Source organism: Anabrus simplex, chromosome 1 (assembly GCF_040414725.1).
Source record: "Anabrus simplex isolate iqAnaSimp1 chromosome 1, ASM4041472v1, whole genome shotgun sequence".
Taxonomy (NCBI): domain Eukaryota; kingdom Metazoa; phylum Arthropoda; class Insecta; order Orthoptera; family Tettigoniidae; genus Anabrus; species Anabrus simplex.
This window is the reverse complement of record NC_090265.1, coordinates 1,037,038,562-1,037,058,484: the sequence shown is the minus strand read 5'-3', so window position 1 is coordinate 1,037,058,484 and position 19,923 is coordinate 1,037,038,562. Positions and strand designations below refer to the sequence as shown.

Below are 19,923 nucleotides of genomic sequence, written 5' to 3'. Positions count from 1 at the left end.
CATATGCTTGAAAAAAAAAAAAATTCCTTTCCTGAACTCTTTTCAATACCTAAATTATAGGTCTTATTGGTATAACATCGTATTGCAGTTTGGACTGCATATTAATACTAAAAAAAAAAAAAAAAAAAAAAAAAAACACACATCCCTTCACCTTGAATTTAAAATGAAACCCAGAATACAGTAGAAGTCTGTTATAGCGAGAATTCATAACAGCGAAAAATTTACTCGCTATAACGGATTGTCGTTATATCCGATTTTTGTATAAAAGTCGGAAAACCCTTCATGCACTTTAAAATCGGTATGAAACGGCAATCAGTTTGTTCCGTAGATGAGATCCACACTACGGCTTACTTGTTTGTTATTTTTCGTAATCCGATAGTATGTGAAAGTATACCTATGTTTAATTTCATTCTGAAAAAAATATAGTACCGTATATCTCCGAATCCAAGATGAACCCCACTTTTTCCTTTAAAAAAAGTAAATCAGGCTCAAAAGGAAGTTTGGAAAATCATATGAATGCCTTGTCTTACAGTAGGCCTACACATTTTTAGACTATTTTTAGACGCCGAACATTGACTTTCGTCATGCCGTATTTCTTTATTTTTGGCGGCTGCACAATTATTTATTTCCGCGTGTTTAAGGACCATTAACTCAACATTGGTATCATAATACCGAAGAGAACTCGTTGAAAATTTTCCGGCAATACCTATTCCATGCGTTTCTACAATACAACGATCCATCAGGAAATTATTCTTGTTGTCTATAAAACTGTTACTTTTACGCAGCATCAGATATAACCGGCTGCCGCTACACGCACGTCTCGCTTACCGGGTTCGGCCAAATTCAGCGGCTAGCGATGTATTGGCCTAATCGCGAACCGTTGAAAGTCAACGAACGAGTTTATTGCGCCACGGTATGGCCATTCCGCCCTTGCGTTTTTCGTGCACATACCTCACAATTTCATCTTCGACTTCTTTAAAGCAATAATAATAATAACTTAAATGTTTCCACCTTTTCAATACAATATATTCACAAGATTACAAAATTATACGGTACTAGTTTCGACCCATCTAGGGGTCATCATCAGCCGTATTGGAGCAAAGATCATTTGTGGCGAAATCTTAGGATTTAAGTTATTATTATTATTACTTATATATTGTTCAATACGGACCAAAAACATGAAATTCTTTAAAGCATCCTTGTTGCGGACCACTGAATGCATTTTTTGTACAGTACGCATATTTTTAGCTCTTTGTCTTCACGCTAACGCCAAATATTGGCTTTAGTTAGGCCTATGCCGTATTTTCTTGCGGCTGCACAATTATTCTACATTTCCGTGTGTTTAATAAACATTAACTTATAATTGGTATCATAATATCGACTAGAACCCGTTGAAAATTTGAGGGCAATATCTTTTCCACGTATCTTTACAATACGACTATCCATCACGAAAATATTCCTGCTGTCTGTAAACCTTAATTTTACTAAGCGTCAAGTACAATAGACGCGTTATGACTCTGCCACTGAGAGTGACAGAAAGAAGGGACAGAAAGAGGTCGTCGCTATAACGGAGTTCTCGTTATATGCCTTACTCGCTATAGCGAACTTCTACTGTATTTTGTATAATGTAGTGTTGAATTCTAAGAATTCGAAGGGTCGCATGCTTTGATGCCATTCTGCAGATTTGAGAAACACACAGGCTCTGTACAACCGGTTGTCGCGGCTAGCGATGTGTAGTAAAGAGGCGGTCGTTTATTGTCAACGAGTTCTGTGCGCGTGTGAAAAGAAGCAACGTGGTTACCGCGGTAGTTGCCAGTGGTATCCATTTACTTACTGTTCGGCCGCGAATGCAACAACCCTTGAGTTTTCGCATGAGATTCTGAGAAAAAAAAGTCTTGGATTCGGAGAAATACGGTATCACTCCAGAGATTTCTGTGGCAAACACCTCAGCTTTCTTCTTCAAACAGCGTCACCTAACCAAACCCTATCTGTAGCCTATCATGAAAACATATTTGAAACGCATGTAGAGAAATAACCTCCTCGCGAAAAATGTACATGTAAATAGCCGTAACTAGATGCGAGAAGATATGAAATATCCTCTGAAATCAGTGCTGTACTCTGCCATATCTTGAGGGTATCACATTCTTACTTAATTTCCATATATAACATTAAAATTAATATATCGTTACTTCAGTCTTTATTTTTAACGGCCACGTTATTTATTACGCATTTATTACGAAAACGTGTTTTCCTCTTTCATTTCGAATTTTCTTCAGAGAACAGCAGTCAATGGGTATTACTAATAAACTCCAACATCGCCTTTGAATGTCGAGAGAGCTCGCAAATGCACAAAGTGAGAAAACTATACCGTACCGAAGGTGATCGATAGCATTTTGTTGCAAACGTTTCAGTTTTCTTATTCAAACAGCGTCATGTATCCTAACTTAACCGTACTATACGTATGATGAAAACACACTTCAAGCGCCAGTAGAGAAATTATACCTTTCCCGCTATCAATTTTCATAACAGCCTTTCCGTAATTTAACCAGACGAGACAAAATATAAACTAATCTCTAAAATCAATTAAGCACTCTGCCATATCTCAAGGTGTATTCCATTCTTACTTAATTGCAGTATTTAGTCTCAAAATTAAGCAGTCGTTTAGTCAGCCTTAATTTTAACGAGTTAACAACCGTTATCGGACACGTTATTTACGCATTTATTACGAAAATATGTTCTCTTTCATTTCGAATTTTCTTTACGGAACAACTGTCGACGGATATTAATAATCGACTCCGACATCGCCTTCGAATGTCGACGAGAGAAATCGCTAGTGCACATAGCGAGGAAACGATGCCGAAGGTAATCGATCGCATGCAATATCATCGCTGGGGTGCATAAATATCGGTAACGGAAAAAATCGCGCGCGCCTATGCGCGCGCGCTTAATCGCTCGCAATAACGGATGCGCCAGTGATAGGGTTCTCGCTGTAACCGAAGGACGATACACAGCTTAAGATAGGAATTTTGAAGGGACAGGAAGAGGTCGTCGCGATAACGGAGTTCTCGTTATATGCCTTACTCGCTATAGCGGACTTCTACTGTATTTTGTATAATGTAGTGTTGACTGTTCATGAGAGAAAAGGATGAAAACAACTATCAACACTCAAATAATTATGATCAAATAGTTTAGAACTTTAAAGATTACCTGCATGCCTGATCATGTATATAATGAGAAGAAATGAAACTGCAATTGACATCCATATATGAGTCCCCAAGAGCATGATGCCACAAAGCCACAGCAACATATAGAGGAACTTTGTGCTATATTCTCCATCATCAGAGTCATCCAAATGCCCAGCAAAGTGTGGCTTCCTATGGAACTGTTTCATTGCAGGAGCTAGCTGACTTTCTACAACTGCTCTTCGCTGCCTCCCTGTTATGGACAGACTGGAGGTGCGCTGTGGCCAGGAAGTAACAGTCAGTGATGGCAGACTACTAACAGGACGGGTACGAACATAGTCCACTTTACCACTTAATTTCCCTATTTCAGTAAAGGAATCTCCTCCATCTTTCACTTGTTTCTCACTGCTCTCAGATTTCTTCAATGAAGTGCTCGGAGTACTGTCTGGAGACTGATCACTATTATCCCTGGAGACTTTTTCATCTTGTTCATCATGATGTTCACCCTATGATAACAGAAAACCCAGCTGGTAATTATTACTACTAAAGTAGAACAGATAACAGAATTTCTTTGATTTAATAACAGGATTATCTGAATAAAGTAAGTATAGAATGTAATACTAACCTGTGGAACAGTTTTCTCAGGAGATCTGCCATGAAATGCAGCACAAATGGCCTCAACATAAGTAGTCTCTTTATCTGAAAATAAAATTAATTATCAAACAACTGGATGTAAATCACTAGATCATTAATCTGTGTTTTGCCACTCTGATTTAATACACATTAAAACCTACTGCATTTAGAAAAGGAATTTAATTTATATAAAATGTACCAAGAGGACAATTAAAATATAAATAATGACCATATACAAAGTCTCCAACTACTGTATTCAGTCTTTTACATCAGGGTTTGGCAAATCATTGCTTACAGGCATACATTATGTTATACATTATAACGCATTAGATGTACATACTACAGACAGTAGCAGTAAAGATTCCATTTTAAATGGTACACTTTTATAAAATATTCACTTTGGCCACATTCTTCATTCAATATGGAAAGAAAACGAAGGGTATACCAGCTTGTAAAAATAATTGGTGTGTGCATGTGCAACAGCACGGAGCGAGGGCACTCTGCCTCTCTACTCCACGCCTGCTGCCCCTTCTATGGTACACCGCTCCTTGTGTAGTTGTGGCTACTGTAACCCACACGCAGATTGCAGTTTGTTTACGCATATTAAATTGTAGAAATCTGTATGTGTACATGACGAGTCTGACATCAAAAAGGTGCGGAAGAGCTTTCAGGGGCAAACCAAACTAAACACCATGGCGCAACAGCCCCGAACGGTTACGGCCTACCAAGCGACCGCTGCTCAGCCCGAAGGCCTCCAAGTCGTGTGGTCAGCACGACTAATCCTCACAGCCATTATTCATGGCTTTCTAGACTAAGGCCACCATCTCACCGCCTGATAGCTCCTCAACTGTAATCACATAGGCTGAGTGGACCTCGAACCAGCCCTCAGATCCTGGCCTGGCCAGGAATCGAACCCGGGGCCTCCGGGTGAGAGGCAGGCACGCTACCCTCTACACCGCAGGACCAGCTCTCAGGGGTCGAGTGTGGGAAATTGTGTACAACGTTTACCAATATTTCAAGACAGTGAAAGGGACACACAAAATAGCAAGCGGCAATGTGTTACAAGTGACTAATGAAGCTACCGGTGTGTCAGTGAGTTCTGTAAGCACAATCGTGAAAGAAGGCAAGGAAATTCTTGCAAGGAACAAACACATTTTCCACTCCAAAGGAGAAAAATGTGCCAAGAAAGAAGAGAATCGAAATGGACAGTCTTAACAGATTGTGCAATTAGTCAGAATATTCACTTCTCATATGTTATGAAAAAGGAAGTTTCCACAATTGGTAAACTTCTTACTTCCCTTAAAGATGGTCTGACTGATTGCATAGGGAATTTTTAATGTAGGCCTAGAGGTAAAAAAAGTTTGGTTTCATTGAAGAAATGCCAATCTACGAGGAAGCTGCTTACCAAGCTTCCAAATATAATCATGTGGAGAACGAGGTACCTACAACAAATCGGACAGCTCAGGTGTGAAAATGACAACATTGTTTATGTTGACAAGTACATTCAGTAGTCACACATTGTACTGTTAGCAATCGGAAGAAGAAATAGGGACTATGGCATGTACTGTTGATGGAGGTGGGGAGGAAGGTTTTGTGGATGGGGCCTTGTTGACTTTTAAATCATGCGACTGTCGCATGTTGATGAACTTAAGGAATATTCGAAAATGGCTCGAAACTCAGCAACTCCCAGCTTTGCCATACCTTTTTTTTTTTTTTGCTTTACCATCGCACCGACATACATGTCTTATGGCGACGATGGGACAGGAAAGGGCTAAGAGTGGGAAGGAAGCGACCGTGGCCTTAATTAAGGTACAGCCCCAGCATTTGCCTGGTGTGAAAATGGGAAACCACGGAAAACCATTTTCAGGGCTGCCGACAGTGGGCCGCACTTAAGCGACTGAAGCTATCGAGCTCGGTCTTTACCATATCAAAGTGTTATCATCATGAATAATATAACATACCACTGCAATGAGAGAAACAAAGTGTCTACTCAAGTTTTTCTATTTAAAAAAAAACTACATAGCTCATTGGTTAGAGAAACATTTTCATTCAATGCCATGAAAAGTAAGGCTGAACTTATAGTCCAAAGCACTCCAATAACGGAGGATTTATATTTGTATTATAAATTTACTCATTCGAGACAAATATTTCAGGTTCCCCATGAGAATCAACATCTAAAGTATTTTTAGTGGATGATGATATTCACAGCTCTGGCCACATTCCATTGCACCTACCACCTTATCACCCAGATCTCACTCTAAATGAGCTGGTTTGGGGCGTCATTTAAGGCCAAGTCACGCCACTATCAATTGACGGTTCTATAAAAGAAAAAGAGGAGCTATGTTGAAAACTGTTCCAAGAATAAATGGTCGATAAATGGAGATGATGCGAGCATGTGCAAGCTAAGGAGAATGAATACTTAAATCACAACTGTGTTACTGACACCAAGATTGACAGAATAATCATCAAAGTGAATGGGAGTGATGAAATAGACACGTCCGGAGATGACGAGGACAACAGTAATGGTGACTGACCGTGGTAACTAATTGGAAAGGTAGCTTGGCCATGTGGAGGGGGGCAGGAGACTTGCAGCCAGCACAGATGAGGGTCAGCCATAACTTTTTTTCAATCTCATAGACCTATAATACTATCATCAAAAATCGATTTACTCATTTCTGAATGTCATAACCCCAGTGACTTTGCTGGTTACGTCTCAGCTGTAACTTCGCCATCCCGGACGCTCTTCGGTTTTCCTCATTGGAAAGATAAAATGGTGATAGTCTTCACTTGTCCTATCCATCTGGTTTTGCAGTCCTTCCCCATGATCAGCTTCCCTCAACCTTCCCTTCCATGATTAACTCCAGATTTTCTCTACGTCACCTCGCTATGTGTCCAAAGAACTGCAGTATATTTTCATTGATACATGAAGAAAGGCCTTTTAAAATGTTCAGCTCCTGAAGAATGGATGCACTGGTTCTTCTTGTGATCCAAGACACACAGAGCATCCTACGCCAACATAACATTTCATATGCATTGATGCGTTTTCTCTTCAAAGTCTTTATAGTCCAGATCTCACACCCAGGAGAAAACAGAGAATACAAGGGTTTCAACAAGACAGATTTTTGTATTATTTGTAATTCTCCTGTACTGTACTTCCAGATCTTAATTTTTCATAGCTAATCGTCCTAGCAAAAACCTTCTCCTTATATCTTTCTCAAAACTTCTCATATCATCGATAGTTGCCCCAAGGTATACAAAGTTGTGCACTACATCCAAATCTTTCTATAATAATAATGCTATTTGTTTTACGTCCCACTAACTACTCTTTTAAGGTTTTCGGAGACGCCGAGGTGCCGAAATTTAGTCCCGCAGGAGTTCTTTTACGTGCCAGTAAATCTACCAACACGAGGCTGACGTATTTGAGCACCTTCAAATACCACCGGACTGAGCCAGGATCGAACCTGCCAAGTTGGGGTCAGAAGGCCAGCGCCTTAACCGTCTGAGCCACTCAGCCCGGCCCAAATCTTTCTAAAGACCTGTGAGCTCAACCTGTGCTGCTCTATCAACCAAGTTTGTGCTTAATGAGGTAGAGCTCCAGTCCATACTCAAGACTCACTTTCTTCACTCGTGTTAGCATATCTGAAAGCTCTTCCTCACTGCTGGCAAGCAGGGTGATGGCATCAGCAAACCACAAGTTGTTAATTTTTCTCCCACCGAGATGCCTCCAACTTAATCATCAAATTCCTTCCTTATGATATACTCGCTAAGTTCAGGGGACAAGAAACAGCCTTGTCTGATGCCACGGGTGCACTGAAGTATTCTGATGGCATCAGCAAACCACAAGCTGTTAATTTTTCTCCCACCGAGATGCCTCCAACTTAATCATCAAATTCCTTCCTTATGACATACTCGCTAAGTTCAGGGGACAAGAAATAGCCTTGTCTGATGCCACGGGTGCACTGAAGTATTCTGAGATCTCACCATCTATAGTATCTTTATAGCTGCAGTGTTGCAGTCATACAGATCTTTCATCAGTGATATGAGGTGGAACACCAAATTCATCTAGCACAAGTCACAACTTTTCACAATCAACATAGTCGAAGGCCTTCTTGTATTACCAATACAAATGGTCCGTTATTGGACATTATAAATTTTCCAGTTAACTCATTCCTGGTTGCCAGTGTTTCGCCCCAGTGTGCTAAGTTGGGCTCATCAGATGATAAATAGCACACCTACCAAGATGCATGGCTCGTGCATACCGTGGAGGCCACTGCGTAGGCTACTTAGAGCCACCGGCAGTGCCAATGCACTATGAGAGACTTTGTCTCATTACCAAAAATTGATGACTGCCTGGCCATCAGATGATATAGATGTTGATTCCCATAGGGAACCTGAAATATTTGTCCCAAATGAGTAAATTTATAACACCAATATAAATGGTCCATTATTGGACATTATATATAATGACAAATATTTCAGGTTCCCTATGGGAATCAACATCTGTATCATCTGATGGCCAGGCAGGCATCAATTTTAGTGTATTGGCACCGCTGGTGGCTCCAAGTAGCCTACACAGTAGCCTGCACGCTATGCACGAGCCATGCGTCTTGGTGGGTGTACTATTTACCATCTGATGCACCCAACTTCACTGGGGCGAAACACTGGTAACCAGGAATGAGTTAACTGTAAAATTTATAATGTCCAATAATCAATATAATCTAGGTGGCAGATGTTTAGCATCCCTGGGGGATGCAGTGCCACCTAGATTATATGGACTGCCTAAAATCCATAAAAAAGATGTTCCCCTCAGCCTATTGTTAGTGCGTTAGGTTTTCCTACGTATGCTTTGGTTAAATACCTAAGCAAATTGCTTCAGCCACACATAGTATGTACTGAATCATACGTCAGGGACTCTTTGTATTTCGTCAACAAGCTGTCAACCATAACCCTTCAACCTAATGCACTTTCGGTGAGTTTTGATATGGAGTCCTTGCTCACTAAAGTGCCAACTGACTTGGTCATGTCTCTCATTGAACACCTGTTCCCTGAGGACATTACTAAGCCATTTTATCACTGCATGACTTCCAGCTATTTCTTGTGGGGTGGGAATTTTCACGAACAGACGAACGAAGTGGCTATGGGAAATCCACTTTCGCCCGTAGTGGCTAATTTCTTTGTGGAGCATTTTGAGGAGGAAGCTATTGCTTCGGCGCCCGTCAAACCTATGATATGGTGGAGGTATTTTGATGATGCATTTGTGGTCTGGACAGAAGGTCCTGAGAAATTTCATCTATTTCTTAACCACCTAAATCAGCAACATTCTTCAATTAAAATTCACTATGGAGATGGAGTCAGACGGATGTCTTCCTTTCTTGGATGTTTTAATAAAAAAGAAACCGGACAGCTCCTTAGGACATACCATCTATCATAAGCCTACTCACACAAATCGCTATCTTCATGCAGATTCTCACCACCATCCAGCACAAAAACAAGGCATTCTTACGACACTCACCAAGAGCTATTAATAATTTTGATCATAGTGGCCGGTATTTGATCCATATTGACTTGATCACAACAAATATGTAGTGAATACTAAATATTAATTATTTATATTTATTTACGTAAGTTTAGTACATGTTTTGGGAATCTATATACATTCCCTTCATCAGCTAGTCAAATTAAAATTAAAATTCCTGTACACGGAAAGACCTAATAAAAAGGGGGGCCCCCATTAAGAAATTCAAAACCATACCTTAAGTTGCAATGGGAATTTAACATTGGCGACTGAAGGTATGGTTTCTTCAATTAAGTTCCTGCATTGTCTTCTTGTACCAAAATATGAAATAACCAGCTTGTGCATCAAGATAATGCATAGTTACAAATATAGACATTTACTTGACTGAATATTTTATAACTGGTCATTTTAACTAAGGAGCACAAGAGCCCGGTCATGGGTACTGTGATTTGTTTCTTCAAGCTGACAAGCTGACTCACTCCCCGCCTCTACGTACACATACATACAACACTAGAAGCAGTAATAAAGCTACTCGCCAGTTTGCTTCGCGCAGCCAGCGCTAGCGGACACCTCACACTAGTCCCAAGGGTAAGCCTCTTTTTTCAATTTTTGTTTTCCTCCTTCTTCGTTTTCCGTTATAACTTCATTTCCCCGTTTTTCTTTTCATTTCAGATTCCAAACTCCAATTTGTGCCATAATCTGATCTATTCATCTGAGAATTGCTAGAACTCTCCTTATATTCAAGATCGTCATTACTCTTTAATGAGTCCATTATTGCTGTTCTATGTTGCATACGATTTTAGTTTTACTGCTAGCGCATGAATATGGACTAGTTAACTTGTATTTCCTTCTGGCATAGAGATCATCTCTCCTACAGAATTTGCAACTATTGGAGACCACGTCATATCAACCTTAGTTTCGTCGTTATGCGCCTTTTGACTGGTTCAATTTGGACTCTTACTATTCAATGAACTCTATTTCAACTCTTTGTTTTTGCATAACTGAAGGAACTCCATCCTCAATAATTAATCCACACTTCACGCACTGACGTATATTTTAATGTCCACAATATCTAGTTTTTACTTTAACAACCCATGATTGTTTTTAACTTCACAGATTGCCATCGTTCAATGTATTCCACAACAAATTCTTGCTGTTAATCTGTACATATTGTTACAAACTAAGTCTAATGTTATATTATTACTTTTTATTATGACATTGTCATTCTTTTAATATGAAGAGACAATTTTGATCATTTTAAGCTCAGGGCCCTAACCTAGTCTTTGTACATTAACGGCTGATGATGTTCGCTATGCCGAACGAAACATGTCCCATTACTTAAGACACCTCATGATTATTTTATAATTCAATGAGTGTATTGTATTGAGTAGGTGGTTGTAAATAAAAGGATTTTATAATTGTAATAGAAAATTTGAGTGCCGCTCCACCCAGTGGATGGAGGTGATTCAGATGTGAGCACTAAGAGAATACAGTGATCCCTTTAAAAATTCACTGATACAACGGTTGAACTCAGATTATTTTCAAATGTTTGCAGTACACACTCAGAAGAATGTAGTTTATATTCTTTAACTTTATATTTACCTTTTATAGTGTAGTAATGGAGAAGACACCTTCCACATTTTGTATGGAATGAAATTGACATTCTTGATTTGCCTGGGTTGATTCACAATGCAATGAAAACTAGGGTAATCGTTGCCTTGGAAACTGTGAGCAGAAGAACCAGGAACAATAGTTCAAAGATTCATTTAGCACAAATCCCAGGCTAATGGGACAATTAGTTCATGAGAAAGAGGGCATATACTTCAGCATGTTTTGATGTCTATTACTTGGCTGCACAAACCTTGCCATCCCATTCCTTATGTTATGCACTCACTCTTGCTTTCCTTAGTTCAGTCTGGTATAGTGCTGTTATCATCTCATTTATTAAAATTTAATTACTTCTCTTTTCTTCAAACTGCACCGTGCCATCTTTCTGTGCCATGCAATATCGTATTTCAAAGCGACAGAGAGTCCAGCAATTACTAGTCATAAGAGGTCTGAAGGAGTAGGCAGAATTATAGGAATTCTCACCAGATGATGTCAACATTCGTATCAGCAAAGAGATGGCAATTTATACTGTCAATCTATATAAGAAAACGTCCAGTAATGAAATATACATCCACTAGAATGCAGCAAAAATTTAAGGCTACATGCTCTCAACAGGAAAGGAAAAAATAATTATTTGGGCTGACTCATACATACATTCATACATCTCCACCTTCAAAGATATACCATTTCCATCTCGACAAGTATAAAAGCTAGAGCAAAATGAAGTTAGGCATACAGGGTACTATACCGCACAGGTCGGCAGATGTGAAGAAAAGGAGGTCTATATGACGTATGGAGGCTGGTGTCAAGGGGTTAAGTAATATGATGAACCAACTTAAAAATAGCAGTTGATCCATAAATAAAAGAAAGGAGAGATGATCAGAAGCTAATCGCAAACAAAACTAATACTCATAACAGTTGCATAATATGCTTTTTCGTTTTTGCACAAATGATATACTAAAAAATCTTAAATACTACTCTTCATTTCCATGTCCTAGTTAATACCAATTTGATACTATCCATACCTCTTTTCTGCTTACTGGTACCCCAGTACCTCAGTTATTTCTGGGGTCGTTGGAGCCAGCCAGGCTCATTTTGGTTTTGGCTGGGGGTTTAAGGCCAGATGCTCTTACTGATGCCACATGATTTTTGAGATGAAAATCTCAACCCAGGATTGACTGGGTTTCGAACCTCAGCCTTCCAGGTGAGAGGCCAGCAGCTAAACCCACTGAGCTAATCATGCCCCCCCCCCATTTTGACACTATTCATACTTAATTATAAAAATGAAATTTTGTAGGGCGACTCTGATCATGCGAGTATATAAGAAGATGTGGCACAGAAGTGTTGTACATTACAATGTTTTGTACATTACTGCAGTTAGAATTAAACTCAAAAATCAACGTCCAGGCACAATTTTTCTTCTGCCCCAGTTGCAACTTCAATTCTTTGAAATACAAAGTAAACATTATTATAAACATCTTTCTTTCTCAAAAATGTGATTTCATATGTATTATTTCCTATGCTGTCAATTCTGTCAACAAAATACCTAAACCATTTTTTGATAAAATCTTTTAGCAAAACTACCTTTTTTTAAATTCTGCACTCACTTCTTCCTTTTCCTTGTCTGTTCATTAATGTTCATTTGCCTTGAACTCCTCTCTATCCAAATTAGATAATGTGGAGGTAGAAGGTGTGATAAACATACAGGGTAGTTCAAAAAATGTACTCACTGTTTGTAATTTAATTTCAAAAAAAAAAAAGGACTTACAATGAACCATTCAGTTCATGGTCCAATAGAGATGATCTGCAGATAATTATAATATGCAGATGAGACCACATAAGAATGACATCAGGTTTTATCTTATGGTGCAATAGCATGCAACATTGTGCGCTTTTTTAAGATATCAGAGCATCAGTAGCAGGGTGGAGTTCCCAGCATAAACAATTAAGGAAGCGAAGCCACACTAACCACTTAACTTATAGCATCTGATTCCAGCATCTTTACGAGAAACAGCGGGAGAATTTAGGATGGAGGGAAACAAACTCGACAGATATTTCTGCCAACAGGAGGAATATAGAAATTCTAAAATGATAGTCTGAATGAGCATAATTTTCTGAACAATCTGATATGCCACACAAAATTATTAATAATCTCTATGAATTAATATGTGTTTGTTTCAAGCATCGTGAGAGAAATTCCATAACTGTGAGTGCGCATCTAAGTGGACCACACAGTGAGAACCTCACGGGTGTGGGTAAGCCTCTTCAATAAATACAGCACGCGTGGGACGCGAAGAGCATTCCCCGTGCGCATCACTGACTGCAAGGTATACCTGTATTACGGAAGCTCATCGACAAGAAGACAGCCTTTATCTCCAAGGATCGCAGTTAGAGGTACTGCATTGTCCTAGTGACAATTGTCTAGCATTAAGAGTCACCCGCCACAGCCTATTCATCGCTCCGGGGGCGGTGATACGAGCCAAACAAAGAGGACATCCATCACTGCAGAGAGGCAACGATCAAGGACCCGCTGGCAGTGTGCATCACATCCAGGCGAGGCACCAAAAACAACTATCAGACAGCGATCAACTCATCAGTATGAGTTTGCAGTTGAAAAATAAGATCCTCGTGATGTCACCAATCACAAACTCCGGACTGCTGTCTTCTACAAATAGCGTGAACATGGGTCACTAAGCCTCATGTCCGTCCGTCCGTCCGGAGAACTGCTTAAGTGTCATCACAGATGGAGGTCAGGCAAATCCTAACTTATCAGCATGGATCAGAGATAGGGTAGTTCCATAATTTAAAATGTAACGTAACGCCTTCAGGCTAATTTGTAAATAGTATGTGTGTCCTCGAGCACTTGTATATAGATTATGCGCAGGACACGCACGATTAGTGTAGTTTTATTTTTGCGTGTTAGATTTCTCAATCATGGTTTCAGAGTGTCTTAATTTTTGTACATAACGTGTCAATGAAGAAAGGGTTGTTTTTATTTCATCAATTAAAAGACTTGCGCAGTCTAAGAATTTATAGGCAGACTGAGTGTCTTAGGGCCTAGCTAGAAATGCACTAGGCATGTTTAGATGTAAGTGTTCGTTGTCAGATATCAAGATATAAGATCTTCAATATTTCCTTTAATGCATCGAGGGGTTTTCCCGGGAATCGAGCTTGCCACGGATTCATGCAGAAATAGAAGAAATGCGAGATATATATGTTTAATAAGCCCGGGATAATAAAGAGATAATAGTGCTCTAAATTGCGCGATGTACGCAGGTATAAGCTGTGAAATGATATATGTGGGTGCAGACTAATGCATGTGAAGGTAAAAAGGGAAAATGCTCTAACGGAGCTCAAGTTATGAATAAATTAAGGTGCTGGGATTCGCACTGTCTGAGATAAGAATACGTGTGGTACTTACACGTTAGTTATGTTAGAGGGCATGGTAATTATATACCTTCACTAGGTCTGGTATTTGTAGGAATGAGAGTCTCGCCATGTTGCTTATTTACTACTTGTCAGCTGCTTGTAAATCACAGCTGATATTCATGATGCCGCTCGATGCTTGAGGCAAGTTCCCTGGGTCGCAGGAAGGGAAGGTTTCTGACGTCACTCGTTGGGGGAATTCTTTCCACGTCAGGTCTGAAAATGAAGTCACTGTCCACGAGAGAGCTTTGACCTGCTTTCAACAGACTTTTAAAAATGAGAAATATACACATAGATGGTTGTACTGTTTGTACGTGCAACTGGAGATCCCATATCATTCTGTGCATTGTCAGTAAATTGTTTTTCGACTGTGATGTAATTAGAGATATTGCATGCTTTTCAGTGGAGTCGTGAGTTCGAGTCTCCGAGGTCGAGCATTTGTGTTGCATGTTTCAGTGTTAAGTGCGTATGTTATAACTAAGTCTTGCAGCATAATATAAGTAGGGATGATTTTAAAAACCCTCTTGATTTATTATTTTGTTTCATTTCTGTTGGAGGTTAGAATTTGTCTGTACCAAACACACTAGCTGGTAACTCGACTGTCGATATATCTATGGATGAAGATGCAAGGTTTTCCCAACAATCGTTCTGACAAGGACCAAGGATGCTACTTCTTGATGAAATTGTTAATTTTGAGAAATATTACATTGTGTAAAATTTTCTTTATTCACTTATATACGAGGATTTCAAGCTCTCATTTTGTAATAAGCTTTGTATTTTTGATTTTGAATGGTGCAACTCACAGTTTCTTTATCTTAGCTTATGGTAGTTTTTAAACCCGATCGTACCTTTCCTCTTCATTTTTGTTTCGCTGACCCATTTTACCCACGTATCTTATTATGGCTGAGCTATGCTGTGCTGCAGAAGAGGATTTACGAGTCAGGTAAGCTATGTGCCAAGGTTATCCACTGTTTGGTGAGTAAGTTCATCCACTATAATGCATGTGGTCGGTTCTCAGCAGTTGCTTGACAGCGGCAAGAGCATTGTAGGGCACAGTAATTTCATATGTATTATTTCCTATGCTGTCAATTCTGTCAACAAAATACCTAAACCATTTTTTGGTAAAATCTTTTAGCAAAACTACCTTTTTTTTAAAAAAAATTCTGCACTCACTTCTTCCTTTTCCTTGTCTGTTCATTAATGTTATTTGTCTTGAACTCCTCTCTATCCAAATTAGACAATGTGGAGGTAGAAGGTGTGATACACATACAGGGTAGTTCAAAAAATGTACTCACTGTTTGTAATTCAATAATTTCAAAACAAAAGGACTTAAACTTACTTTTTTGTTTTTTTTGTTTTGCAAGTTGCTTTACGTTGAACCGACACAGATAGGTCTTATGGCGACGATGGGAAAGGAAAGGGCTAGAAGTAGGAGAAGTGGGAAGGAAGAGACCATGGCCTTATTTAAGGTACATGTGTACATGTGCAGCTACTTGTCAGCTGTCAGCTACTTGCCTGGTGTGAAAATGGGAAACCATGGAAAACCATCTTCAGGGCTGCCAAACAGTGGGGCTTGAACCCATTATCTCTCGAATACTGGTTACTGGCGGCACTTAAGCGACTGCGGCTATTGAGCACAGTGGTTTACACTGACTAATTTCATGCGCAAGTATAATGCAACAGTTACGTTTATCATGGGTAGGTGACACTGGCAATTCCCTGCGTATGTGCGAGTGGTGGTACCTGAAACAGCAGATGACAGGCGAGTAGCGACAATGGCTGTGATAAGGTTGTCACTTATGAAAGCAAGGCTGTGTTGAAGTGGAACTGGAAATACAAGAACACTCTGGAGGTACAAAGTCGGTGGCAGGACGAGTTTGGAACACTTCCACCAACGTGATAAGTTTGAAGCTGACAAAATGGTGCACGACGTGCACGAAGCAAGATCCAGTCAACCATGAACAGCTCCAAGCCCAGCATCCAGTGCTGTGGTGTTGCAAGTTTATACACAATCACCACAAAAATCCAACATACCACGGTGCACGCGAAAGTGGAGTGAGCCGTTCAAGTAAAAGATGCACTCTTAAGGATGTAAAGTGGAAAGTCTACGTTCCATGATTGATACACGTGACGAACGAAGACGACCCGGATTGAATACTGTGATTGATTTCAGCGCATGGTTCACGAGGATGAGGATTTTTCTGGGAAATTTGTGTGGTCTGACAAGGCGCAATTCAAACTTAACGGTACAGTAAACCACCTCAATTGTGTCCATTGGGCCCCTGTAAATCCTCACATTCATGTGGACAAAGCACTGAATCTCCCAGAACTTACTGTTTGGTGTGGCCTTACATCACTTGGTTTGATTAGTCCCTTCTTCTTTGAGGGTACTGTAACTGGTCACGTGTACCTTGATATGCTTCAGACAATGATTTTGCCTGCCATCCAAACCCTGTATAGCAATTAAATATTTTACTTACAAGATGGAGCCCCACCTCACTACCATCGAGAAGTGGCAATAACTTTAAATGACTTTGAAAAGGTTTACAACAGTATCCATACAATTAAACTTTAGAAAAGCCTGACATGTAGAGGTATAGGAAAGAAATTAATAATGATGGTAAATGTCGGTAGATGGTAAAACCCAGTTATATTGGTTAAAATTCAGTCAAGTGTTTTGATGCATCAGAATAGGCCGTTAAATACGAGCTTCTGGCAACATCACATTGGAAGCATGGTACTCTATTGGAACTGTTGCAAGATGTGTCAATACAGCAGAGGGTAAAACAGAATGGTTTGGAAATGAAACTAGACTAAAACAAGGAAGTCTGCTGTCACCTTTACTGTTCATAACAGAGATGGATATCATGAAGACAGCAAGGGAAGCTTAGGGAGGTGCAAGAATGTTTTTAACTATGTTTGTCAATGATAATGTGATATGGAGAAAGGATGAAAGGGAGGTGCTACAACAGCTAAACATAGTAAATGGAGAGCTTGAACATCAGAGTGCAGAAGAGCAAGATGTTAAAGACAGAACAAAAATGGCCAAGTAGGTGCCAGTGGGAACCGGATCCCCAACTTTCCAATTTCACGTTAGATGAAGACAAGCAACTTGAAGTAGAGGAGCACTTCAAAAACTTGGAAAGCAAACATGGAAAATATAAGAGTGGGTATGAAAATGAATGGAAGAATACAACTTGGAAGTTTCTTCTACCACCAGGTACAGAGTTTAATTTGGAAGAAAGATATACCAAGGAAGTAAAATGCAAGGGCTATATTATGTACCTACAATGACGTACAGAGCAGAAAACTGGACAGTAACACAGAGAGATGACAGTAAAGTACAGACAGCTGAAATGAAGTTCTTGAGGAGTATGGTACAAAAGACAAGAAGGGATAGAGTGAGATATGAAGACTTATGAAAATAATTAAGGTGTAAAAGTTAAATAAAAAACAGGACAAAATAGGCTGTAAAAATTAAGAATTACAATTTGCTTTATGTTGTACCGACACAGATAGGTCTTATGGGGATGATGGGATAGGAAAGGGCTTGGAGTTGAAGTTGCCGTGGCCACAATTAAGGTACAGACGCAGCATTTGCCTGGTGTGAAAATGGGAAACCACATAAAACCATCTTCAGGACTGCCGACGAAGAAGTTCAAACCCGAATGCAAATTCACAGCTGCGTGCACCTAACCACATGGCCAGCTCGTTCGGTAATGATTTACACATATCAAGTGGATGAATGATAAAAGAATACCAAAACAAGCACTTGAAGGACAGATGACAGGGAATAGAGGATGAAGAAGACATATTACAATGGATGGACTTGATGAAGAACAGTATACAACAATGGAACCTTATCTAAAACACAGTTTTTAATGAGGAATGGTGGAGAGACAGAACAAAGTGGAGAGGAATCACATCTGATATCACCGGCGTCAGCTAGAAAAGGGAAAACTATGATGATGATGATGATGATGATGATGTGTGGCCTCCGGAGAAGCCTGGTGCAGGCCTTTCGAGGCAAGCTGTGCATCTGTGAGAATGGGGCCCTACCTAAGGTGAATTCTAATGTTGAAGACTGCACAATCATCCAGCCCCCAAGCCAGAGGAGTTAACCAACAAAAGTTAAAATCCCTGATCTGGGACACTTAAGGCCAGCACACTAACTATTTAGCCATGGAGCCAGACATGACGAAGTAGTAAATTAAAATCTGCAAAATAAAATCTTACTTAAAAGTTTTTTTCGTTACAGAAACTGACGTAGGGCCTAAAAGCACTTTACCACTGAGCTAATACAGTAGCACACAGACTGCTGTCCTACCGTAGCAAGAACACAACACTTAGGACATGATACTCAAATTTAAGAGCCAATTCTGATGCATCAAATATTTGGCACAATTTGAAGCTATATAACTGGATTTAGTATACTCTACGAATTCAGAGGATGGTTGCCTAGTTGTACTTCCTCTTAAAACAATAATCACCAACACCACCACAACTCAACTAATTCACATACCGGTCTTCTTACGTAGCAGTTTATGGACATCTGACATATCTTAGTCAGATAAAACAACATGCTTCCAAAATGTAGCAGCAGATATGGCTATATCACTGGCTTGCATCACAATATCTTCAACTTTACAAGGATGTTTCAGTTGTGGGCAGGTCAACAGTCGACTGAATGGCACCGTCTAGCATCACCACGACAATACAGGTGCAACAGAATCCATTAACAGGTGGTCAGCACCAACCTTGCTCTGACATCCACAACAGTTGATAGGAGGTCCCACTCCACATGTTGGTCTTGCATCATGGCACACCCACCCTCATTCGGTTTAAAGCCTTCCATACCATACAAGGTTGATTGTTGCTAAGACCTAGTTCTTCTCTGACCTGGATGTTCTAGAGGCCCAATTCATTCCTTCATTTGGTAATGGGGTTTGTTTCCATGTTCCCTCCGAAACTTTCTAGATCTGAATCACCGAGCTGCGGACTGGTGTCCATAAAGTGGAGGATGGGGATCCATCTTCTGCTTCCTCCTCTCCAAATCAGCTGAAACTTCCCTCTGGATATGAGTGGTGCTATTCCAATCAGTGGATATAGTTTCTGTACAGGAGTTGGTATCAGACATCCAGACACAATTCACACAGTTTCATTCACTGCAATATTCAACCTATTTCACATGTGCAGAGCCACCCCATTCTGGTGCAGCAGATACATATGAGGTTCTTAACGTCTGGGGCTAGTATCCCCGTTCCTATCTATCAGAATCCTGATGATATTTCAAGCGGTTACTTTTCCCCTTGTATTGGCACAATGCTGCTTAAATGTCAACAGTGTTAATTTTGGTGTCTGACAGTGTTTGGTACTAGGCCTATTGCCTCACCACATGGCTTCTAGTTATCTTCTTGCTTGCCTGTTTTGGGGGCGAAAGTCACTAACCTGTATTTTAGTTGAATTTGGCTGAGAACGTTAGCATCACAATAGAAGAACTCATCCATAGCTTGCCTTAGTTTACTCTTGCCTTGTTGAAAACTTTAACACTGAACAGCT

General features: G+C 39.9%; 1 protein-coding gene across 4 annotated transcripts in view; it reads right to left on the bottom strand.

Moving 5' to 3' along the window:
- LOC136857929 (transmembrane protein 245) overlaps positions 1-19,923 on the bottom strand; it is a 323,942-nt gene that overhangs the window by 300,323 nt on the left and 3,696 nt on the right. For all 4 annotated transcript variants that reach the window (XR_011017582.1, XR_011017584.1, XM_068225347.1 and 1 more), the window contains exons 3-4: positions 3,808-3,881; positions 3,208-3,688 (exon numbers count right to left, since the gene is read on the bottom strand). Coding sequence is in view for 2 of the 4 variants with exons in the window: in XM_068225347.1 (XP_068081448.1) it covers positions 3,208-3,688; positions 3,808-3,881 (555 nt within the window). In the remaining 2 variants the exon portion in view is untranslated. The remainder of the gene's footprint in view (positions 1-3,207; positions 3,689-3,807; positions 3,882-19,923) is intronic.